Source organism: Dromiciops gliroides, chromosome 2 (assembly GCF_019393635.1).
Source record: "Dromiciops gliroides isolate mDroGli1 chromosome 2, mDroGli1.pri, whole genome shotgun sequence".
Lineage (NCBI taxonomy): Eukaryota > Metazoa > Chordata > Mammalia > Microbiotheria > Microbiotheriidae > Dromiciops > Dromiciops gliroides.
Window position 1 is genome coordinate 661,222,793 of NC_057862.1, and position 26,144 is coordinate 661,248,936.

The 26,144-nt window shown below is 39.3% G+C and overlaps 1 protein-coding gene and 1 long non-coding RNA gene across 3 annotated transcripts in view; both read left to right on the forward strand.

Moving 5' to 3' along the window:
* Positions 1 to 4,749, forward strand: part of LOC122744243 (zinc finger protein 260-like) — a 28,766-nt gene extending 24,017 nt beyond the window's left edge. Inside the window, exon 5 of the mRNA XM_043989683.1 lies at positions 826 to 4,749. Within this exon, the coding sequence (XP_043845618.1) occupies positions 826 to 2,600 (1,775 nt within the window). The 3' untranslated portion in view covers positions 2,601 to 4,749. The remainder of the gene's footprint in view (positions 1 to 825) is intronic.
* A 7,489-nt stretch (positions 4,750 to 12,238) lies between these two features.
* On the forward strand, positions 12,239 to 23,683 carry LOC122743283. 2 transcript variants are annotated; one of them, XR_006354984.1, is made up of 5 exons: positions 12,239 to 13,586; positions 17,169 to 17,295; positions 17,959 to 18,046; positions 19,426 to 19,591; positions 19,804 to 20,622. It is a non-coding gene; the product is annotated as an uncharacterized LOC122743283 (long non-coding RNA). The 2 variants fall into 2 exon arrangements; XR_006354983.1 differs by lacking the exon at positions 12,239 to 13,586 and adding an exon at positions 22,210 to 23,683 and having other exon boundaries at positions 16,410 to 17,295; positions 19,804 to 19,924.
* The last annotated feature ends 2,461 nt before the right edge of the window (positions 23,684 to 26,144 follow it).

Genomic DNA, 26,144 nt, shown 5'->3' on the forward strand with positions numbered 1-26,144 from the left:
ACCAACAATGAAGCATGTTACAGACCTGCTGAGAGAGAGGTGATGGACTCCTATTGCAGAATGACACAGATTTTTTATGTGTTCAGTAGGCAAATTTGTTTGGCTTGACTACACATATTTGTCCAAAAGGTTTTGTTTTCTTTTTCTTTTCAGTTGTGGGGAGCAGGGCAGGAAGGAAAGAAATTTTTGTTCATTAAAAAATTTTTAATTTTAAAAAGACATTCATTAAATTAAAGTTTAATTTTTTTAAAAAAAGCAACCAAACATCACTATCTAGCTCATGATAATTACAGATGTGTGACAAAGTGCAAGTCATTTGACTTCTGTTTCTTCATCTGTAAAATGCTGGCTCTTAGGGATCAACAGTTTTCTCTGCACTCAGAAAATCTGTTTGATAAGAATTATCTGTTTACCAGGGATTTGCTTCAAATTTAGCATTCAGTCAGGCCTTCCTTTTGCTCTTTATACAATCCCTTTACCGACTCCAGGCTTCAGTTCTTTCTTATGGATATTGGTTCTACCTTTTCCAGGTGGACAACCGTTTCTTTTCTTTAACAAAGGAGACAATATCAGCAAATTGTTTTTTGGGGGTTTTTTTGTATGTGGAGGGGACAGTGAGGGTTAAGTGACTTGCCCAGCATCACACAGTAAGTGTCAAGTGTCTGAAGCCAGATTTAAATTCAGGTCCTCTTGACTCCAGGGCCAGTGCTTTATTCACTGTGCCACCTAGCTGCCCCCAAAGGAGACAACATCTAGGAATTGTTATAAAGCAATTTCCTTTAAGCACAGAAAGCCTTAAATACTGACACCTTTTTCTCCCTCCAGATTTTCTAGGTGAATATAATACATTTGGAAGAAAGTGCAGTCTGGTGTCAGTCCTCGTTCCACAACAGAAAGTTCATATAAGAAAATGTCTTCATCCTTATGATACACTTGGAAAGAGCTTAAGTAAGTTTTCAGGCCTAACTGAACATAATAGAATTTCCTTAGGGGAGAAACTTTATAAGTATAACCAGTGCAAAAAGCCATTCACTTACCACTCAAACATTATTCATTATGATAGGATACATACTCAAATAAAACAGCAAAAACATGATGAATTTGACAAATCCTTCAGCATTAATTCATGCCTTCCTGTATATCAAAGAGGTCATACTGGAGAGAAACAATTTGCCTATAATACATGTGGCAAAGCTTATAGCAGTAAACAAAACCTAATTTCACGTCAAACAATTCATACTGGAGAGAAACCATTTAAATGTAAAGAATGTGGAAAAGCTTTTGTTAATAATCAGATCCTATCTCTACATCAAAGAATTCATACAGGAGAGAAACCCTTTGAATGTAATGAATGTGGGAAAGCCTTCAGCCAGAAGGGCAGCCTTTATTTACATAAGCGGATTCACAGTGGAGAGAAACCATATATATGTAATGAATGTGGAAAAGCCTTCAACAGTACTCATAACCTATTACAACATCAAAGAAGTCATACAGGAGAGAAACCATTTGAATGTAATGAATGTGGGAAATCTTACCACAGTAAAGAAAACCTAAGTGCACACCAAACCGTTCATACAGGAGAGAAACCACATAAATGCAGTGAATGCGGGAAAGGCTTTGGTGCTAGGGCAAACCTCTATGTCCATAAGAAAATTCACAGTGGAGAGAAACCCTTTGTATGCGATGAATGTGGTAAAGCCTTCAAACAAAAGCAGCAACTCAAAATACATAAAATAATTCATAGTGGAAGAAAGGCCTTTGAATGTAATGTATGTGGGAAAGCCTTTGGCAGTAAACATTATGTAAGCCAACATAAAAAAATTCATGCTGGAGACACACCCTATAAATGTAATGACTGTGGAAAAGCTTTCTGCCAGAAATCACGCCTTAATAAACATAAATTAATTCATACTATAGAACAACTATTTGAATGTAACGAATGTGGAAAAGTCTTCACCAATAAACACTACCTAGCCAGACATAAAAAAATCCATACCGGAGAGAAACCCTTCAAATGTAATGAATGTGGGAAAGGCTTCTTGCAAAAGGGAAACCTTAAAAAACATAGTATGATTCATTCAGGTGAGAAGCCCTTTGAATGTAATGAATGTGGGAAAGCCTTCAGCATTAATAACTCCCTAATTCAGCATATGAGAATTCACACAGGAGAGAAGCCCTATATATGTAGTGAATGTGGGAAAGCATTCTCCACCAAGTCTTGCCTTAAAGTTCATAAGGTAGTTCACCCCGGAGAGAGACCTTTTGAATGTAATGAATGTGGGAAAGGCTTCAGATTCATTTCAGGCTTTGTGAAACATCAGAGAAGTCATACTGGAGAGAAACCCTATAAATGTAAGGAGTGTGGGAAAACCTTCATGCAGAGCACATACCTTATGCAGCATGAGAGAATTCATACAGGAGAAAAACCTTATGAATGTAATGAATGTGGAAAGGCCTTCAATCGAAAGGGAAACCTTAATACACACAAGAGAATTCATACTGGAGTGAAACCATATTCATGTAATGAATGTGGGAAACTCTTCAGGCATAAAGGGAACCTTAATACACATAAGAAAAATCATACTGGAGAGAAACTTTGAATGAAAAGAAAGTGGAAGGGCCTACAGTCATATGTTGCAGTTCAGAATACATAGAGGCCCTTTGAATGTAAGGAATTTAGGAGTACCTTGCACAGTTAAAATACATGGAATTCATACTGGGCAGAAACCCTATGAATATAATGGAGGTGGGACAGCTTGCAGGTGGAAAAGAAACCTAAATTCACATAAGAAAATTTGTTCTTGAGTGAGAACTTCTTACTAACGACAAGGGAAAGGGCTTTGAAAAGGTGGCAATGTTGAGGAATGTGAAACAAAAGATGAAGAGAATCCTTTGAATGCACAGACTATGAAAATGGCTTCATGTAGAAATACAGAACACTGCATATCAGAGTGTGCTCATACTGAAGGCAAAGAGAGGCACAAGTGTGGGCAGACCTTCAGAGTGAAAACTCTTGAGGACTAGTGGAGAGAGAAACTCTTTCAATAATGAATGGGAGGAAACCTTCAGGGTGAGCTCGACCTTTACTATATATACACCCTTTTAATAGCAGAATAGAAGCCCCATATCATCCTGCTTCCCCCTTTTAGACCTGCTTATCAGTGCCCTTCCTAGAATATGGCACTCATAAGTGGTGACAGTATCCTAAGTGCATTCTGACTACAGTAACAGGTTGCAGTACCTTGCTCGCTCTGGGTATCAAAGACAACTTTTGGACGAGTTAGCTTTTTGGTCTGCTCTTTCATAACATCTGATCCTTTTTGGCCCTGTAATCCACTACAATAAATCTTCATGGTTTGGTTTTTTTTTCAGATGTAACTAGTGTGTAGGCCTATCTTACCTATAGTATATGTGTACAGTTGGTTTTTTTGAACCCTAGTTTAAGATTTTATATTTAATTGCTAATAAATTTCATCTTACTCTCTTTGGCCCAAATATTTAGTTGGTTAATATCTTTTTGAATCCTAACTGATTCATTTTGTTAGAATCTCTCCCAAATTTGTGTCATCCACAAATTTGGTAAAAATGCTACTTGGGCCTTGATCCAGGTCAATAAAAGTTAAATAGCACAGCGCCTAGTACAGATCCCTGGAGATTTTGTAAGTTGATATTAAAACCATTGACATCAAATGAAAATAAAATTCATTCAACACTGAAGAGCCAAGGTTACAGATTTTGTCACTAGTCAAAGTAATGCTTGTCACTTTGAGAGAGAAAAATTCCTGTGATCTCCTTTGTGTTCCTCTTTGGTAATGCTCAACTTCCATTAAGTGCCGGGAAAAATTAAGTCAACATGATTCCTTACTGCATGTAGCTCACAGGACTGTGGGATGAGAGTGGGAGATAGGACACATACACATGTAACATGAAATATATGAGAGATACACACCAACTGGAATCATTTGTGTTCAAATGAAGATGGATCACTGTTTGGTAGAGAGGACCAGGAAAGGATTCATGCAGGATATGACATTTGAGTTGAAGCATAATGGATAAGTAAGTTTTACAGACTCATTGACCAGTCTGAATAAAAGCATTGAGGCAGGTCATCATGAGGCAATTATGGGTGGTTAAAGAATCTTCTTAGTTGCCTTGCAACATATCACCTGTGTGAGAGCTAGCTGCAGTATAGGGATTGTACATGATAGTTTTTCATACATCTCCAAGAAGTGGGTCTGGCTTATCAGCTTTAGTAGTCATTCCCTGCTGAGATGGGATTCATGCACTTAATGGAGACTCTGCACAACAAATACTTGTCAGCCAACACCTGTAGACCAATCTTTCAACCAGTCTGATATCTATGGGCTTACTGCATGGTCTCCAGTTAAAATAAGATCATCCAGATGAACCAACAGCTCAAAGTAGTTCATGATAACAATTATTTTGTATGAGCTACTACCAAAGTGACAAGACCCCCAGATATTATGTGGAGTGTTCTATCTCACTGAGCAGATGGAACACGTCATTTTCCTTATCTCTCTCTACGATGGGGATCCAGTAATAGCCTTGTCCAGTTACAACATTCAGAAACATTAAATTGGGAAAAGTGTAAAAGATAGTCTTTTTGTAAGTATAATAGTTGACTTTTTTTTATTAAAGTAATAAATATTTTTTATTTTGTAGTTTGGGGTTCCAATTTTTATCCCTTTTTCCCTTCCTTCCCTCCCCTCTCCCTGAGGCGGTAAGCAATCAGATATGTTATACATGTATGATTATGTAAAACATGACCATATTAGTTACTTTGTATAAGAAAACTTGAATAAAAGAAAAAAATGAAAGAAAGTGAAAAACAGCATGCTTCAGTCTGTTCCATCAATATCAGTTCTTTCTTTGGAGGTGGATAGTATATTTCATCTATAGTCCTTTGGGGTTGTCTTAGATCATTGTATTTGTGTAATTTAAATTTCTAAATGTAGGTTCTAATCTGTTCCCCCCAGTTTTGGGGGGAAACTGACTAAAATCACTGATAAGCAAGTTTAGGTTTTTAAGGGTTTATTGAAAGATAGTAAAGAAAGAGAAAGATTGAGAACAGAATTCCTACAACCTGGCAATCCTATCTTTCCTCACCTCCCCTGTGAAGTCCTCTGAAGTCCCCTCGACACCACGCTCAGGTCAGGAACCAAAAAGAGACAGAGCTCCCTGCGCAGGCTCTCCTTCCTCCTTCCTGTCCCCTCCCAGAAATGGGAGGTTCTTCAAGCTGGTTGGTTGACTGGGCCAGAAGTTCAAAGTTTGCTAGCTTCTAAGAACCATGCTTTCTTAAGTACTCTCAAGTACCAGCCAGATGTGCTTAGAATCTAGTCAACTCTAAATCAGCCAGTAATCCACTCAGGTGGGCTTCTGAGTATCTGCCAAATCTCCTCTATCACATTCCATTATCTTGACATATTGTTGGGAATAGTGAAGTCATTCACAGTTCTTCATCAAGTAGTATTGCATTCTCTGTGCACAATGTTCTGGTTCTACTTACTTCACCGTACATCAGTTCATACAAGTTTTTCCAAGCCTTTCTGAAATCATCCTGCTTATCATTTTTTTGTTTGTTTGTTTGGTGGGGCAATGGGGGTTAAGTGACTTGCCCAGGGTCACACAGCTAGTGTCAAGTGTCTGAGGCCAGATTTGAACTCAGGTACTCCTGAATCCAGGGCTGGTGCTTTATCCACTGTGCTATCTAGCCGCCCCCTATCATTTCTTATAGCACAATAATCATCATATACCACAGCTTGTTTAGCCATTCCCCGATTAATGGGTGTTCCTTTGATTTCCAGTTCTTACCCACCACAAAAAGAGCTGCTATAAATATTTTTGTACAAATAAGTCTTTTTCTCTTTTTGGGGATGAGTTCAGACAACTTTAAAAAAGATAGCAAACTACCTGGAGGTTAGGTGTTTGTTGCAAATAGGAAGATACAATACTGTTCCTGTGTGTGAGCATACAACCTACTGAGGGGTGTAACATGTACACACAGACCAAAAAATAATTTTGGGAGAAAGAATACATCTGGGGAGATAAAAGAGGACTTTTCTGTAGAAGGGGACACCTGAGGTGAGCCTTGAAGATAGGAATTTAAAGTAGTGTCGGGGTCTACACTCCAGATATAGGAGCCTGTTGTGGTAAAATAATGGAATTTGGCAGACTGATTGGAATGGGCCACACCTGGCCTATACTGAGTGCCGTATGCTGCAGCAGGAGATTGAGTTTGAAGAGCCTCCCCTTTTGGGGAGGGAGAGTAAATGCTTGCTGAAGGGAGCTCAGTTTCTCTTTACAGATGGTGAGCTTTGGGAGCTGATGAGAGAATTTTTTCCTGGCAGTTTGTCCTATGGATCCTGGCTGCATAGCTATTTCCTATTGAAGCTAAAGACCCCAGGTGGTGAGTTAATACACTAGCCCGCTCTTTGAATTAGCTGAGCTGGAATCGAGTTTGGGGATTGTATAGGCTTTTGTTAGAGTTAGGGGGGTTATCATCCATTTTTCTTTTTCCCTATTCCCTTGTTTTTGACTTTATTAATTTCACCTTTACTGTGTATTTTATTCCCATTAATAAAACTTGATTCATTTGTGGAAAAGAGGCTGTTAAACTTTTTTCTTATTGGCCTGGGAGAAATATCTAAAAAGGCAGTTCGGAGGGGAGGAAGTTTTGGGCCTAGAGGTCCCTCATTATTTTCTGAACCCCAATATTACTCTCTTCATATTAAATTTGGCCCCAACACTGTCCAAAAACATCGCAAGTGGACAACATCCATTGAGTTTAGGAAGTAGCTAGCTATCTAGAACATAGTTTTTAAAGTTGTTAGTTTGGAAAGGCTGATGAGAGCCAGATTTTGAAATACTCTATAGCAAACAAATTGGAATTTTGTTTATGTTGGCAGTTGGAGGGATTGGGGGTGGGCATCAATTACTAAAGGACACCCTCCCCACTCCCAGAGTTGCTAGGTGGTGCAGTGGATAGAAGAGAGGCCCTGAAGTTGGGAGGGTCTTGGTACAAATCTCACCTCAAACATTTACTAGCTGTGTGACCCTAGGCAAGTCGCTTAACCGAGTTTGAATTAGTTTCTTCATCTATAAGATGAGCTGGAGAAGAAAATGGCAAACCCCTCCAGTGTCCAGTGACTGTCGCACACGGCTCAGCAGCGGCAAGCAGCAGCCCTGGTTAACTTGGGTAGCGCTTCAAGTTTTGCAAAGCACTTTATGCATTTTCTCTCTTTTGAGCCTCAGAACAACCCTGGGAAGTAGATGCTATTATGTTCCCCGTTTTACCGATGAGGAAACAGACGGTTATGTGAATACTGTCCCCCAACTAGACTATGAGCTCTTTGAGTGTTCTAGCCTTTCTACTCCCGGTGCTTAACGAGGAACCTAATACGGGCAGGATGCAACTGCACCTGCGCCAATGTACGGTTTGGACTACATTTCCCATAAGCCCCCAAGAGCGTTCGGCCCTCCCAAGCCCTCCAGCAGGGTGGAGTCCTGGTCCTCTCTTTGCGTGGGGGAGGGGGAGGACATGCTCAGGGCGCCGGCGCGTGAGGGCGGGCCTTCCAGCTTTTGCATCTGACTGCAGCCCCCCTGCTCGCCGGGCGACCGAGGCCTTCGGTCCCAGAGGACTGAAAAGCGGCGTCACGTGTCGGGGAGGGGCCAGAGCCGCCCGAGGGGCGGAGGCGGCTGGTTGACCCCGGCCCCGATGCTGTGTGACCCCGAGTCAGCCAATACCCTCTCCGGGCCTCAGTTGCCTCCTCTGTACGATGAGAAGGGGCGCCCGATGGCGTCGGCAGCCCCTTCCCGGCCCTCCTCGATGAGCCCCCGATGGACGGAGCCGGGCCCGGGGCGGGTCTGGAGCTGGAGCTGCAGCTGGTGCAGAGTCAGTGTCTCCAGAGGGACCCTCCTCCGTCTGGGGGACAAGGTGCGAACGGGGCTGGGGGGGGTGGGTCGGGCTGGTTCCCCCGCTCCACCTCCCCCTGGCACGCGGGCAGCACCGACCTCCCCCCTGACCCACATCTCTTTCCCCAGGTCTGGCTGGTTGGGACTCCGGCCTCGCCCCAGCAAGGAGAGACGAGGGGCAGGAGGGCGTGAGCTGTGGGCGCTGGACCCTGGGCCCTCCCCACGTGAGTGACGCAGGGCTGGGGGGGGGGGCCGGCGGGGAGCGCGTGGGCGGAGCTTTGTCCCCATTCTCCCTCCCAGACCCTCTCCTCCAGCCTCTGAAAGGCTCCACACGGCTCGATATAATAATGATGATTATTATGTGTTTATTATTGTTATCACCACTCCCGAACCACATCTGACAACATGTTTTTTACCACCCCCGGCGGTTTAGAGCCCAGAGTGCTGGGCTTGGAGTCAGGGAGACCAGAGTTAAAATTTGGCCTCGGCCACTTATTGCACAGACCGCCTTTGTGACCCTGGACAAGTCACTTTCCTCCCTTTACCTCAGTTTCCTCGTCTGTAAAATGGAGATAATAGCACTTACCTCCCAGGGCAAGTTGTGAGGATGAGGTGGGATCAGTTTACAAAGTGCCCGGTGCCTGGCACAGACTAAGTGCTGTGTTAAATATTGGCTATTATTATCTCTTCTTATGGCCACCCGTGAACTGTGTATTAAAGGATATAGGATGTTGATACAAAATTTCTCACGGAGTTCTTCCCAAAATTTCTACGTCTCAGCTTTGCAGAAACAGATGCCGATCCAGGAGTTGCAGCTATCTTTTTGTTACATGGATGTGTATGTATGTATGCCTATAAAACTGATGGGTCTCGAATTTGCAGTGTTATATGAGATGAAGCATATAGCTAAGCTTTTTTCTAGCAATATTGATTCAGCAGTGACCATTTCCATTTCATTAAGCTTATAATTTTATTTTTAAACAATTTCTTATGAATATAACTAAACATTAACAAAAAGCTTCATTTTCATCAGGCTTATAATATAACTTTATTTCTAAATTCTAAATCATTCCTTATGAACATAACTGTAAACCTTGAGTGTTTCAAGTTTGTAATATTAATCTTATTTTTGTGAACATAACCAACAAAATGTTTCATCAAGTTTATAATCTTATTTTTAATTCCTTGTGACCATAACTAACAAAACACAAAAATACAACATACCATTATTTACATTTGAATACAAGAATTTCATTATGTAAAAGTGTTATAACAAGTCCTTTATTTTTTTTCCATATTCCTTTTGACATTTCCCCCATTCATTCTTACATGTTTATGTTTAAACTTTGGCCTTTGTGTAATTGTGTTGATGGTGAACCGTCTTTTTCTGATTTTGCATTCTTTGCTCTATATGTTTCAGATAGATCTTTAAAATTTTTTTTTCTATTCTTAATCCTTTCAATTTTATCTACGTTTTCCAAAACATTAAATGCTGCCGATTATTTGTCATTCTCTAATTGTCAGACATTTCTAGTGTCTTTTTTTGTTGTTGTTCCAGTAACAACTAGTTGAATACACAACTTTTTCTCCCCTGTAATATCAGGGTATATTCCTAATAATGGTACTAGTGGAATAAGAGTAAGACTGTTTTTTGTAAGTCTTGCGTTTTACTACCAGATTGGTCTTTTTAAAAGATTATACCACTCTAAAATTCATCCTGTAGTTCGTATAATTGTGCTTCCCTATCCCTGTCACCATTGAGTTTTCATCATTTTAAGCTATTTTTGCCATTTTTATTGGTGTTAAATAGTACCTAAAAGGTTTTCTTTGTAGTAGTGAGTTTGCACATTTTTGGTGAAGGGATAATTTAGTGTTTCCTCTTCTTTGAATGCCATTCACACCCACTGACCACCTATCTATCAGCAGTTAAATTTTCCCCTTCAATATTGTTATACTTTTAAATTTGAGTGCTCCAGAAGAGTTACCTGTCCCTAAATTGCAGAACTGTATGGGGGTGTGAAACACTGTGTATATTGTCAGATTTTAATCATTGATCAGTTTTGCTGGGAGCGGGGGTTCTCATTCTCTTTTTTCTTTTTTTAAAAAAATATTTGTTATAATGGATGGCTTTCTGGAATAAAAAGGTACAGTGATATGAAATGAAAAGTTTACACGTTGCTTGAGGAGAAAATGGTCCATATTTGCAAGTAACATAATGCTTTACTTAGAAAACCCCAACCTGCATTCGGACTCATTCAGTTCTTTTCTCTGGAGGTGAATGGCATTTTTCACCATGAGAAGGGAAGAATTCTTAACCAGAAAGGAATTGGGGATAGAGGGATCAGGAAGGATAAAGTAGATAATATCAGTTACATAAAAATGAAATTAATTCATATAAAATAAAAAGAAGTTTAGTAGGAAAACTTTCTAATTAGTATCACTGATAAGTCTGATATCCAAGATTCATAGACCATTCAAGTAGTTAGGAAGTTCAATGAACAGAGTATGGGACTTGGCATTAGGAAGACCTGAGTTGCCTCTGACATTTACTAGCTGTGTGACCCTGGGCAAAGCAGCCTACCTTTCCAAGCTTCAGTTTCCTCATAGATAAAAAGGAATAAAAATAGCACCTACTTCAGAGTTGTTGTAGGGGACCAAATAATAATTCCAAATGAAGTAATATGTTAAATACTATCTCTTAGTTCTTTTTATTGAATTCACAAAAATACATAAAATCAAGAACCATTTCTCAATTGATAAGTGGTCAAGGATGCAAAGAATTTTATTTTATTTATTTATTTTTGGTGAGGCAATTTGGGGTTAAGTGACTTGCCCAGGGTCACACAGGTAGTAAGCGTCAATTATCTGAGGTCAGATTTGAAAACAGGTACTCCTGAATCCAGGGCCTGTGCTCTATCCACTGCGCCACCTAGCTGCCCCTGATGCAAAGAATTTTCAAAGGAAGAATTGCCAATTACTATCAAAATCATATTCCAAACCACTAATAAAAGGAAATATGTAAATTAAAATAATTGAGGTTTCTTTTCAAACTTGTCAAACTGGCAAAATAGCCATTGTTTGAGGGGCTTCTGGAAGATAGTCACAATACTCTTTTGGGGAAGCTGTGAGTTGGTAACACTATTTCAGGGGGAAAAAGTTTAAATCGTTTGAAGAAAATTGACTAAACTGTTTATTCCCTTTATTACAGCAATCTTTCTGCTGAACATATGCCAGTGGAGATCAGAGACCGAAGAAAGAAAGGCTCCATATATGCAAAAAATATTAATAAGAGTATTTTTTGTGATAACAACTGGAAACAAAGTTGGTACCCATCAGTTGGGGACTGGCTGGACAAACTCTGGTTTATTAACATAATGGAATGTCATTGTGCAATAAGAAATGACAAATTTGTATTCAGAGTATCATGGAAAGATCTATAAGAACTCCTGAAGAAGGAAAAGTACCAAGAGGACAACATACAGAATGATCACAATGAAAATACCAAGAGTGCAGATTGACCAACAGTGAAAATAGAACACTTAAAGAGAGCTGAATTCTAAGTAGTTTTAAAAATCAGAAATGATAATGAAGCATCAGAGAGGGAGCTTGCAGACCTTACTAGACACTGTAACTGTGTTGTCATTTGTTTCTTAGCTTCCTATGTTTGTTACAAGAAGGTTTAATTCTCAGGTTGAAGGAAGTAGAGCAGACAAGTATCTAGAAGTGAGTGTTGTATAAAAACAAAAAGGATAAATAAAACTTTTTTCCAAAAAATTCTTAGATATTCTACTTTTACCGGCATATTTGCTCTATTTTCCCCAATTTATTTCTATTTTATTGTTTTTGAGTGTAGAGGCTTTTCATTTTCCCCCCATTTATTTATTTGTTTGTTTGTTTGCTTATTTATTTATTTTTAATAATAAACATTTTTATTTATAAGAGGCTTTTCATTTTTAAGCAAACTAGTGCATCTACCTATGATTACTTCTATTTGTTTAATAACTAAATGTGTATCTCCCCTGTATATTTTAGAGAAATTTATTATTCTGTCACTCTCTATTTTTGTAGCTTTTCCTGTCTATATTTCATCCTGTATTTTAAATTTTAAATCAAAAATGCTTTCTCCTGTTTTTTTATTTTCCATAGGTGTTTTACTAATTCATCTTTTATATGGATTTAGTTTCATGTCATGTTTCTCTTTGGGTTTTTTTTGTTTTGCACAATACCAGTTACTTTTGATTAAAATTTCTTTGTAATAATTTTAAAAGTCTGGAAGTGCAAGTACCTTTTACTTGCTTCCTTTTTGTTTTGGCTAAGTTACATTTCTTGTTTAAGGATATGGAGGGATTGTTTCATTCTTTTTATCCCACGCACAATGCCTGGGACTTAGTAAAAGCTTTTTGATTGATTTTGAATGTATAATAATGCAAATTATTTTTGTGGGTTTATCTAGCTTTTTCACTACCTTGCTAATATATTTTTTCAATTTTTTGTTGAGAAAGTTTGATTTTCTGGTTATATTGTCATATTATTTATAGATATATATGTGTGTGTATATATATATGTCTCACATACATATAATCTATGACATTATCCAATAATGTCAGAAAGATAATGTATGCAGTTATAATTCTGACTTGTATGAAGATAAGACATTGATGCTAAAAATGGTCAGTGAGTAAAGGAAAAGACAACATGAACCCTAACCAATTTCTGTAAATAATATAAGTCAGTCATTGCTACAGAGAAAAGGTAAAAAATAGCTCAGAACCACCTTAGCTAGCAATCACTCAATTTTACTTGTCAAGCAAATCAGCAAAGCTGCAAGAAGGAGTAATATTTTTAGACTAGAAGTTCTCAGGCTGCTTGTTTTCAGAATTTCTTTATACTCTTAAGAATTATCAAGGGGTTAAAAGAGCTTCTTGTTTATATGGATTATATCCAGAGAGGTGTTGGAGACAGCTGGGGCTTATACTGACTCAGCCAATTGTTAAATTTTCAGTGTAAGCATTGAAACCATGGAAATCCACAAAGGGTTACAAATCAGACCTTAATTTATTATTCTTTTTTTAATTGTCTAGCCTTCAGAAAGTGATGGAGAAAACCTTAATGAAGATTACACTAAGAAGTGCACCTGAGTTCAAATCTGACCTGAGACACTTGATACTAGCTGTGTGACCCTGGGCAAGTCACTTAACCCTCATTGCCTCACCCCTTCCCAAATGCTGGGATCATCTAAAAGAGACACAATGAAAAAGAAAATTTTATCAGTCCTCTGATTATTGATGCCAAGCTGCCAGAAAACAGAGCCACATGTTTGCCAAAAATATTCACCATGTTCCTGAGAGATGAGCTATATCTACAGGGTCCAAAAGGAAGGGGAAATCTGTATAAACTGTAAGGTCTTCCATTTGTGTATAATTGATATTGGAATGAGTACATCCAGGCCCATAATACCATATATTATTTTCAATGAACTACATAACCATTCAGAAGAGATGACCCAATGAATCTTATATGGAAATCAAATGGAGGAGGCCTACCTTTTATTGGGTTTTTAAAGGAAAAAAAAGAAAAAGTCACAACTGATTAGTACCTTGAAAAAGTATGTAATTATAGGCTATATGTAACACCTGTGGACCTCCCATTTCCAGGTAGGGGGTAGATTGAGAACATCCTTTCATATCTCTTTGCTCAAGCTTTGCTTGATCTTTATAATTTTTCAATATTCAGTTTTGATTTGTGTGTGCGGTTATTTCCATTTATTCCTCTGGAGTCAGAGATTTTGTTTTCTTGGCTTTGCTAATTTCATTCTTCATCGGTTCATATAAACCTTTTTGTGCTTCTCATCTATTCATCAGGTATATCATTATAGCACAGTAATCTCATGCATTTTGTTTAGCCCCATTTGATGAATGTCTCCTTTGTTTACATTTCTTTGTTATGACAGAAAATGCTACTACAAATATTTTGGAAGCTGCTTATCAGTGGCTTCCTTGGAGGATAAGCACAGTAATGGAGTCTCTGGTTCAGAGGGTGTAGACATCTTAGTCACTTTATGTGCATGATTCCAAATTGATTTCCAGAATGATTGTATCATTTCAGGGCTCCACCAGCAATATATTGTGTTCCTATTATCCTTCACCCCCTCCAACATTGAGTATTGCCATGTTTTCCTTCCCTTTACTAATTTTCAGGATGTGTGGGGTAAGAATTAAGAGTTGAGGACGACACTGGGGTGACTGAAAGAATGGTAGTGCCCCTGGAAGGAACAGGGAAGTTTAGAAAAAGGGTGAATTTGGAGGTGAAACCTCAGGGTTGTTTTGATTTGCATTTCTCTTGTTATTAGTGTCTTGGAGCATTTTTTAATTTTTATTTATTTATTTTGTTTTTAGTGAGGCAATTGGGCTTAAGTGACTTGCCCAGGGTCACACAGCTAGTGTCTGAGGCCGGATTTGAACTCAGGTACCCCTGACTCCAGGGCCTATGCTCTATCCACTGCGCCACCTAGCTGCCCCTTGGAGCATTTTTTAATGTGGTTGTGAATACTTTGCAGTTATTTGGAGAATTGCTTGTTTATATCCTTTGACCACTTATCGCGGAATGTCCATCATTGGGTTTTTAGTCTATCAGTACGTATACCTAGGGCAGATACTTTAAATGGACAATGAGCTGGGTCTAGAATTCAATAGGAACAAGAGAATGTAATTAATTACATACCAAAAATTGCATGCCACTTCTATTTTTATTTTTAATTAGCATTTTTATTTAGTTCTGAGTTCCAAATTCTATCCCTTCCTCCCCTACCTCCTCCCTGAGGCAGTGAGCAATCATAAGTTATATGTGTGCAATTAAGCATTCCACTTTTAATGATTCCATGTTTCATCTTGGTACTTTTGCATAGGCCTGTCTCCCATGCCTGGAATATGAAGTCTAATCACCTACACTTTTTAGAATACTTAATTTATCCTTAATAAAGCCCTTCTTAAATGCTAACTCCTACATGTCACAGCTAGGTCACATCATAGATAAAGTGCCGGACCTACAGTCAGGGAGACCTAAGCTCAAATAAGGCCTCAGATACTTAATGACAGTGTGACCCCAAGCAAGTCACTTAACCTGTGTCTGCTTTGGTTTCTTATCCATAAAGTGAGGATAATAAATGGCACCTTCCTCTCAGGGTTGCTATAAGGATCAAATGAGAAAATATTTGTAGAACACTTTGCAAATATTAAAGCCCTCTAGTAATGCTAGCGATAATGATGACATCCTTGGTCCCTCCAGCTGCTAACGCCTCCCTCTAAAGTTACCTAATGTAACGTAGGCATACATATTATCTCAGTTGATAGAATGTAAATTAAAAAGGAGAAGCGTAGGTTGGGCAACTCGTGATGGATCTTGAATGTCAAACAGGAACTTCAGTTTGAATCCAGAGTTAATAAGGTGCCATTGGAGTTTTAGGGGAGTGACAGAGTTAGATCTGTGCTTTAGGAAAGTTATTTTAGTGGCTGTGCAGAGCAGATATATCAAACTCACAGCCCACTGCTGCAAGCAGATACCGATTTGTCAATATGCACCCATAGGGATCTGTTTCTATTCGAGTTTGACACCACTATTGATAAGAATGGAGTTGGAGCAGGAAGAGACTTGAGGCAAGGAGGCTAATTAAGAGGCTATTGCAATAGTGCGGGCTGGAGGTAATGGGGGTCTGAATTAGGGTAGTGGCTGGGTGAGTGGAAAGAAACTATCGTAAGAGATATTATAGAGGGAGCTATGACTAGATTTGGCAATTTTCTGAATGTGTGGGGTAAGAGTTAAGAGTTCAGGATGACACTAGAGTGACTGAAAGAATGGTGGTGCCCCTGGAAGGAAGAGGGAAGTTTAGAAAAAGGGTGAGTTTGGAGGGAATGAGGAGTTCTGTTTTGGACATGTTGAGTTGGAGATGCATATAGGGCATCCCGTATGAAATGACCACTAGGAAGCTGGAGTTACAACAGTGGAGCTGGATCTCTAGATCCAGGAGTCATTAAGATAATTACATCCAAGATGATGAGGTCACTGAGAGAAAGAGAGAGAGGGAGAAGTAGAAGGCCCAAGACAGAACCTGGAATAGTATTCAAATAAAAGAAGCGGTAGCTGGGGAGAGAGGAGTGTCATTTATTAGACATTGTTTCATGGAGAGGACTTGTAGTTTAATATTCCATTTGTGACCTGCTTGTGGATAATTCTACCCCAAATGGGATGATCAGTAATGAGGAGTGATTGATATACTGTATCTAGAAAAAAAATGTGACTGAAGAATGAAGTACGAAGGGGCAGCTAGGGGGCACAGTGGATAGAGCACCAGCCCTGGATTCAGGAGGTCCTGAGTTCAAATTCGGCCCCAGACACTTAACACTTACTAGCTGTGTGACCCTAGGCAAGTCACGTAACCCCAATTGCCTCATCAAAACACACACACACACACACACAAAGAATGAAGTACGTGTTTAATTTGGGTCTCTGTAAGAAATGATTTGTAACACTGACCTTGAGTAATATGGTAGAATTATTAACAATATCGAGAGCCTGTTATAAAGGGAGAAAAATGTAAGTAGAGCCTCAATAACCCTTGACATAGAGTATTCTAAACCCTTGAGAATCATTACATCTTTGTTGTGCCAACTTCATGTCTCACTTCCTGACCATCTTCTTGTGACCTCGTTGCTTAAACCAGAAACCATTCCCTGAGGATTCAGCCCTTTCATCTCACTGCTTATACTAAACCCCAGGAGCCAGGGGTCCCTGTCAGTGGTTGCCTCAGTCTCCCACTACACCTCAGTTCAACTCCTGCCTACTTTCACTCTGGCTCTCTTCTCACTAGCAGCCTTGTCTACCTACATGGGGCTACCACATTGTCCTTGCCTGCTTTCTAGTTTTTGAACCATAGTCAAATCTGTTCTGTCATGGTTCCTGGAAAGAAGGTGGCAATTTACTCCCCTCTTGTTCCCATAACTGTTCTCATAACTCTCCAAACCAAAATAATCCTCTGTGACCACCACTACCCTGCATGTATTGTCTTCCTCTTTTAGAACATAAGAGGAGAAGGGGAGAGACTGTCTTTGCTTTTGCTTTTTTATCCCTAGCACTTCACATAGTTCTTGACATAGTAATCCTTAATAAATGTGTCTTCATTCATTTTTGTTCCATGTAAGGGACTGACTCTGGGTGAAGAGAAATGGCTTTTGATATTGCAGAAATTACTGACATTCCGAGATGTGGCTGTTGATTTCACCCGGGAGGAATGGGGGCTATTGGAACCAGCTCAGAAGGACTTATTCAGGGATGCGATGCTGGAAAACTATGAGAATTTTGTCTCCCTTGGTAAGGATGCCTTCTTTCTCATGTTTCATTGGGCCATTGAGATTTCTTGGCATTCTCTCTTCCTATAGGTTATGGAATGTCTGAAGCAGTGCTTCACTGAGTTTGAACTTTGTGTATAAGGATATTCTTAGAATTATATGTAATGTGGAAAGATTCCTAAACCTTTGGGTGTAAAGAAGCTCAGTGTTTCTGCTCCCTTTTTCTAGATGAAAGCTCTTTGCTTTGTATAACTGGTATTCAGAAGTATTATTATGATTCTTCTGAGGAGAATAATTTTTCCTATTGTATGTTTCCCTACTCAAGTCCCATTGTAGCTACTGGCAGACATGAAAAGTTTCCATCTTCTTCGTAGGGAATGTGTTTAAATGGAGTAATTTTCTTTCAGCCTAATTCAGATCCTGTTTTCAGTCCTGCTACTTGATGGCAACACAAATTCAATACAAAGCATCCTTCAGAAGTCCTTTCTAGTAGTCCTTAAAGAAAAACTGAGCTCCTTGAGGGCGGGGACCGTCCTTTGTCTCTTTTTGTATCCCCAGGAGTTGGTACAGTGCCTGGCACATAGTAGGCACCTAATAAATGTTTATTGACTGACTCACTGGCTAAGATTGCATTCTGAGATGTCTTTTCATTCTCAGCAGTTTCCCATTGTTTCCCCATGAGCAGGTTTTCAAGCCAGACATCCTCTCCCAGTTGGAAAAGAGAGAAGCATTAGAGTTGCCAGCTAAAGAAGTGCCCAGAAGCCTTTACCTTGGTGAGTAACAGAAAGCAGGCACACAGGTAGGATTACAAGCAGTGATTTAGCCAGTCAGTAGGGGTGCATTTCCCTGAAATGTTAGAATGGCACTTTTTTTTTTTTGCCGGGCAATGAGGATTAAGTGACTTTCCCAGGGTCACACAGCTAGTAAGTGTCAAGTGTCTGAGGTCAGATTTGAACTCAGGTCCTCCTGAATCCAGGGCCGGTGCTTTATCTACTGTACCACCTAGCTGCTCCATGGCACTTTTTTTAAAGGCCCACCAGCCACCGGAGGACATTTCTAATTGCTGTCCCTCTGGAGCTGCTTTTTCACCTTTTCCCTGAAAGAGCACGGGCCTATATCTGCTGACCTCACATTTCCCTCTAGCCTTCAAGGAAGAGGTGATATTATTTTTAGTGTCCTTGCATCTTCAGTCCCCCTTTGTTTTTGTTTGTTTGTTTGTTTGTTTGTTTGTTTTGTTGGGGCAATGATTGTTAAGTGACTTGCCCAGGATCACACAGCTAGTAAGTGTCAAGTGTCTAAGGCTGGATTTGAACTCAGGTCCTCCTGAATCCAGGGCCGGTGCTTTATCCACTGTGCCACCTAGTGCCCCCCCCTTTTGTTTTAAGGTTCTTTATAGATATCTGGTCTTTCCTTAAAAAAACAAAACTGGGGCAGCTAGGTCGTACAGTGGATAAAGCACCAGCCCTGGATTCAGGAGGACCTGAGTTCAAATCCGGCCTCAGACACTTGACACTTACTAGCTGTGTGACCCTGGGCAAGTCACTTAATCCTCCTTGTCCCGCCAAAAAAAAAAAAAAAGAACAAAACATTTGCTTGTCTTATCTACCATTCCCCTCATTTCCATTCACTTCTTTTTTTTTTTTTTTTTTTTTGCGGGGCAATGGGGGTTAAGTGACTTGCCCAGGGTCACACAGCTAGTAAGTGTCAAGTGTCTGAGGTCGGATTTGAACTCAGGTCCTCCTGAATCCAGGGCCGGTGCTTTACCCACTACGCCACCTAGCTGCCCCCTCCATTCACTTCTAAACCCCACAAATACATGATATATACCCTTTCTTTTCATTTCTTATGACTCCTTTTCTTCCTTGAAATTCAGCAATTTGCCTTTTAGTTCTGCTGTTGTGTGGTTGTCACAGCTTCCCATGATACATATATATGATTCCAGTAGCACATAGATCTATCCCACTGGATGTTTTACAAAGTGCTTTTCCAACCTATGAGGTGATTAGTGAAAATATTATCATTATTCCCATCTTAGAAACAAGGAACCTGAATGAAATAACTGAAATGCCTTATCCTGATTATATTATTCTTCTGTCCAAGGCCTTTGATTGCTTTCCTGAAACACATCTATTTTTTTCTTCTTTCTGTCCAGATGGTCTATAGCATCCTACCAGAACAGTAACACTTTTGTTTTTCCTGTTGATCTTCAGTACCTTTTAATCCAAATCATGGTTTTGGGGAGTATAAAGTGCTCTTTCTTCATAAGTTACAACTCCTCATGATGTTGAAATGGCCTTATCCTTGTTATTAATTCCCAAGTAAGTGTTTAGGACTCCTTTTCTTTCTCCTTTATGCCGATATTTTTCCACCCTTCTGTCTCCTGATGTTAGACAGAATTTGACTCTCCCTTTTTTGCTCCTTTTTCTTTTTTGTTTTTACCCCAAAGACCTTCCTCTATTTTTAAAAGGAATATTTCATTCTCTATGTTAACTGAAAAGGTCTTTTGTGAATCTTTTTACTTCTTTTCCAGGATGAAGTAAGACCTTCACTTTGATTGTAAATAGGAGTCAACTGACTATGGCAGAAAGATAAACATAGTATGATGTCTGTTGGTCACTGCAAAATTTGAGTTGCTTTCCTTCTTTACTGGAGTAAGAGCCTAAGTTTGATCTTCCCTGTCAATGTTATTGAGATTCTTGTGTCCAACTTTTATATCAAAATGCTGTGGCAGGTTCCCTGTTGGCTATTTCCCTACTCATTGTATTTGTCTGTGTCAGTCTTCTTGCCTCACTGAATGAAACTTTATTTATATTATATATTTATATTTCACATATCATATATTTATATTTTGACTTGCCACATGAAATGAAGCTAAATAACCTTTGCTTTTGAAAGCCAATTAACAACTTCCTTCTTATTTGTTAGTATCACCTTTAAATTGTGTTCAGAATTAAACAGAAACTCTACTAAATGTGGCCTAACTAGGACACAGTATAATAAAATTATTTTCTCTTATGTAGAAATTATACATTTTTAACACACCTTAAAATTGAATTAACTTTTTTTGTAATGGCTACAGGATACCATTAACTAATATTGACATTGTGGTCTACTTCAATCCCCTAGATTTTTTTAATGCAATCTGCTACTAAACAGCTAAGCCTGGGTAATTGTTATTTTAATCCCAAGCACAGAACTTGTATCCTTGTTAAATTTCATACTGTTTTTTTTGGCCCATTATTCTAACCTTTTGAAATATATTAAAAATCTTTTATTCAGTCTTGTGTTCTCTCAGGTATCTTTTATAAATCTGTGCCATCAAAACAGATGGATATCTGCTATGATTTCATCTAGGCTGTTACTAAAATTGTTGAATGGACAAGTAAAATCTCTTTTTCTCTCTAAATATATATGTGTGTGTACTTATGTGTATATATGTGTGTATATGTACATACATATATTACTATATCTATCTCTCTATCTATCTATCTATCTATCTATATCACTAGAGAACATAATCCAGATGAGCAAAACTCTTTACTGAAGTATATTTTTCCATAACGTTTTTAAACTTGAAACATACTCAGTGAGCTCTATTATAGTCAAATTCACATGTCTTTATCATATCCAGAAAGACATCTTGAAAAATGCACTGCTGAAAGTTAAGTATCTGCTATTTATATCCCTTATTAAACTGTTCATAAGTCTGATTAATAAGGGAAATGAACTTTGTGTTATATGATCTGCTCCTATTAAATCAGCTCTAGGTCTTAGGAGTTTATATGTTTTCTTTTAAATGTTCACAAACGATCTATTTGTAATAGGTAAATAAGTTTTTGTTACATATTGACTTCAGGTTTTCCAGTCTATATTTTCCAAAATTACTTGTTTACCTGATATGGGGTTGGGACGTATTGAGGAATTAAGGGACTGTTATAATTTAAACTGGCCAACTAGCTATCAGGACAGACACCTAAGAAATAAGAGAAGATGAAATTCTATAGCAGGAAAGTCAGTTAAGCATGGCTACTACCTGAGCTAGGAGACAGAGATAACTCCAGAGGTCAGGACTATAATTCCAAAAGAAAATTCTCCCTGACTCTCAGGAATCTTTCCTCCCACCCCACCCCCAAAGGGAACTTTCCATGGTCAGGTGGTCACCCCATCCATGCCCCCCCCCCCCCCCATTCATCCTGTATAAAGGCTTTGGCTTCCTCTTGGTCAGGAAGAAAGTTGACTAAGAGAATCAAGTTGTCTCTAAGCTACCTCCTCTCACCTTGAGTGAAGTCTTTGACTTCCTTCTTGGTTACTTTCTCTAAGCACCCAAATAAAAGACTATTTTATTCTAATTGGATTTTTTTTTTTTTTTTGCGGGGCAATGGGGGTTAAGTGACTTGCCCAAGGTCACACAGCTAGTAAGTGTCTGAGGCCGGATTTGAACTCAGGTACTCCTGAATCCAGGGCCGGTGCTTTATCCACTGTGCTACCTAGCTGCCCCCTCTAATTGGATTTTGTAGAAGAGTTGTAATTCTTTAAAGAGGAATACCTAAAAACCCCCACACCACCTCTTTCCCCTATGACATTACCAACAATGATAATCCATCTATTTGTGAAGTTCTGAATCATTAGGTTGCCATTTCCTTTTTTTTGGGGGGGGGGGGCGGGAAGGGCAATGAGGGTTAAGTGACTTGCCCAGGGTCACAAAGCTAGTTAAGTGTCAACTGTCTGAGGTCAGATTTGAACTCAGGTCCTCCTGAATCCAGGGCCAGTGCTCTATCCACTATACTACTTAGCTGCCCCAGTTCTTTCTTATAAAAATGTATTCTATCTGTTCAAGAGTGATCATTATTGATGAAGGAGATAGAATCTAGAACTTAACATAATTTCCTTTCCTTACAGAAGGCATTGAATATTGACACCTGCTTTTTCTCCCCAGATTTTCTTCATGGATGTAATACAGTTGGACAAAAGTACAGTCAGGAGCCAATCCTTGATACCCAACATAGAGTTCTTGAGGCTAATGTAAAACAATATTTGGATGTAATTGACCATGATAGAATCTCAGTAGGTGAAAAACTTTATAAATATAATGAATGCAAGAAGTCCTTCATTTGCCATTCAAACCATATTTCTCAACATGGAACAGACATTCAAGGAAAACACCCTAAACATGAGATATGTGGAAAACCTTTAGCAGTAAACAAAATCTAAATATTCATCATTCAGAAAACTTCACAGAATCATGGAATTTCAGAGTTAGAAGACTCAGACATCATCTAGTTCCACCTTTATCTGACAAAAAAAATCATTTGTGCAAAGTAGAACAAATTGTCAAGCAACTTTTGTTGTAGGACTTCTAATGAGGGTTAGGGAGCACACTGACTCCTGAACATTTGGCTTCTCTTTTAGATAGTTTTAATTATTACAAAGTTTTTTTTTTTCTTACATCAAGCCTAAATTAGCCTTTTTGCAATTTATATCCATTCTCTTAGTTATAGTCTGTCCGAACAGAAATGCCTAATCCCTCTTTATTTCAGTAGCCCTTCAAATATTTGGTCACTTCACAGGCCCAATACGTCTTTTTTTGTTCAGGTGAAATGTCTCCAACTCTATTAACTCACGACATGACTAGAAGGCCTTTAGCTTTCTGTTCACCCTCCTTTCCATACTCTTCAGCTTAACAACTTTCTCTCTACAACTGGTAACAGTATTCTAATTGAGTCTGAGTCATAGTAGAGCTATACTATTATCCCCATCCCACTTGTGTATCTCTTCTAATAGAGTTTAGGATTGAATTCACCTTTTTTGCTGTCCTTTTACACTATTTGACTCCTTTTAAACCTGTCATCCACCAAAATCTCCAGATATTTTGCAGAGGTACTTGGTGTGCTCAACAGCATTGGAATCAGCATAAATCCCTAGGACTTTTTTTTTCTAAATTTCTATTGAGCCATTGACATGAAATGAAAGTGTAATTTATTCAACACTGCAGAATCAAAGTATTAGATTTTCTCACCAGCTGCAAATGATTGTTTTGAGTGGGAAATGGGACTAAGTTCTTAAGTCTCTCTTTCTGTTCATTTAAAGTTGTAATTTAGTGATATTATTCTAGGTGCTGGGGAGATTATGTAAAACATGGTCCTTGACAATGTGTCTTGAAGGGTATGACACATTTTGAAATAACTGTAATATTAACTGATATATGCGATAAGCTTGTATGTAGTCTAATGTGGGGATTCATGTCACTGCTTCCTGTACCTCCAAGTCTCCATGTAGAATAGACTTCTATAGAACAGAATAGAAAAGGTTCCTAACCTTTTCTGTGTCATGGATTCCTTTGGCATTGTCCTGAAGATTATGGACCCCTTCTTAGAATGATGTTCATAAAATAAAGTAGATGGGATTTCAATTACATTGAAATAGTTATTTTTAAAAATTCACAGGGGGCAGCTAGGTTGCGCAGTGGATAGAGCACCAGCCCTGGATTCAGGAGGACCTGAGTTCAAATCCGGCCTCAGACACTTGATACTTACTAGCTGTATGACCCTGGGCAAGTCACTTAACCCCAACTGCCACACACACACACACACACACACACACACACACACACACACACACACATTCACAGACCCCAGGTTAAGAACCCTTGGTGTAGAAGATGGTGGGTTGGTTTTGTTTTTTAATTCCCTAGAGAGCATAACCCTATCATCTAACTTTGTAGCAGAGAAGGGAGATTTCTGGAGCAACACCAAATTTAAGTGTTGCCTCATGGGTGACTCCAATTTTAGGTGTTCTTTTTTTTGTGGGGCAATATGGGTTAAGTGACTTGCCCAAGGTCACACAGCTAGTAAGTGTCAAGTGTCTGAGCTCGGATTTGAACTCAGGTCCTCCTGAATTCAGGGCTGGTGCTTTATCCTCTGAGACACCTAGCTACTCCTAGGTGTTCTTGAGTTTTGGTTACAGCATTATAGCTTCTAAAGAAAGATTTATTGATGCTTCCTGCCCTTGGGAAAGGGAATACAAACAATTGAAGTGCTTCCTTTGTTGTACTCTAATTGAAGTACAAAACCACTGAGGATTTCAACTGAACCAGCAGCTGGAGGAGCTAATTAGTTTCCAGCAATAACCTGTGAAGATATGAGTGACCCTAAAACATTCAAGGCATGATTTGTTTTTCCTCATACATGCTTCAGCCCTACCTCTTTGCATGTGCGTTGGCTACATCTGTTCCATATCTGTGTGTCTTTCTATTTCTGACCTCTTAAATGTATCTACTCTCCCTGTTACTGGATATATCTGTGGGAGGATACACCTTAGGTTTGGGGGTGAGATTCTTTGTTGCTACTATGGAAATTTATTTTGATTTGGGGACCCTACCTTTAGGCTGAGATTAGAAAGCCTTAGGCCCTCAGGGTCTCTTCTGTGTGGGGGGTGCTGGTGCTCCTCCCCCTCTGCTTCAGCTGAGCCAAAAAGCCCGTGGGCTGTACAAGACGCCAGGGAAAAAGCCCCCAGCTCCCTCTGACCTGAGCGGTGCTATCCGAAAGATCCCGAATAGCCTGTGCTGAGGCATGGGATGCTGGAGCATCCCCCCAGCCCCAGCCGCAGCCCTGGCTAGTGGATTAGCTTGGTGTGTGGGTGCAAAAAGCCCCGAGATTTGAGTGGAGAGAAAGAAAGATATATATAGACCTGGGGGTTAGACTCAGGAGGGGCTGAGAAGAGGACTGGGGGGGGTGGTGACGAGACAGCAAAGGGGGAAGAAGACAGACAGGGGGCTACAAGGACGCAGGAGAAGACGAGAAGGACTAGGAGCAGAGAAAAGAGAGGCCGAAGGGCAAACTGACGGAGCAGACAGACAGAAGGTCAGTGAAAGAGGAACACAGGGGTTCAGCGGTGGCAGTAAGGAGAGGAAAGTTAGAAGCAGGGGGATTTAAAAAGTGAAAGGGGCTCAGAGTTAGAATAAAGGACCTGAGTGCCCTAAGGCAAGAGGCGGCTAAGGCCCTTATTGTATTAAAGAAGTTCCAGGGCAGCAGGTGGGCAGGTTGTACATTTTATTTCCCTGTATTCTTAATTTTAAATAGTATCTCATAAATAAACTCTGCTTTGATTATTTAGTTAAGAGGCTTCTTAATATTTTACTTATCAATTTGGGAGTGGAGCAGTGTGGTGGAACTTTATAAATGGCCCATGTTAAATTAATAGCAATCAGATAGCCAAATAGTCAAAAGGCCCCACATTAGTCCTCCAGTCAGATTAGCCCCCAAATCAGGCCTAGTCATCAAAAATATTTTACACTACTTTTCTTATGGCCTTTTAGTGAATGTCTTTGCTTTGGGCTATTTATTTCCCTCTAGCTGACTAGCAAAAGATAAACATAATAATAGGGAATTCCAGTGCTCTAAGAGTGCAGACCAAGAGTACTTTGACCATCCCATCTGGCAAGTATGAATTACTCGGTAGGCCATTGTGTTGCTTTCCTTCCAGCTGTGTCTCTGATTCTATGATAAAAATATCTCAAATTCTGGCTTCTGTGGATGGATAGGGAAAAGGATTTGGTGTTAAATAAGAAAATAGAAATCAAGTAGGTAGCTTGGAGGATTATGAAGGAAGTTAGGGGTTCAAATTTTAGGACAACTTTAGAGAAATTGAGGAAAATTTGAAGAAAAATCACCAGGTGAAGATTCTAATTCGAGTTCTACTAAATTTTAAAAGGAACAGGGTCAGGGACGATTAAGGAGGCTATGAAAGGGTTAAAGAGGTTTAAGAAGTAAAATCAAAAGAGGAAAACTTAAGGGAAAAGGGATTTGACAAGACAGACAAGGCAAGGTAAATAAAAAAAGATAAGGTGAACAACTGTAAGGTACCAAAATAGAG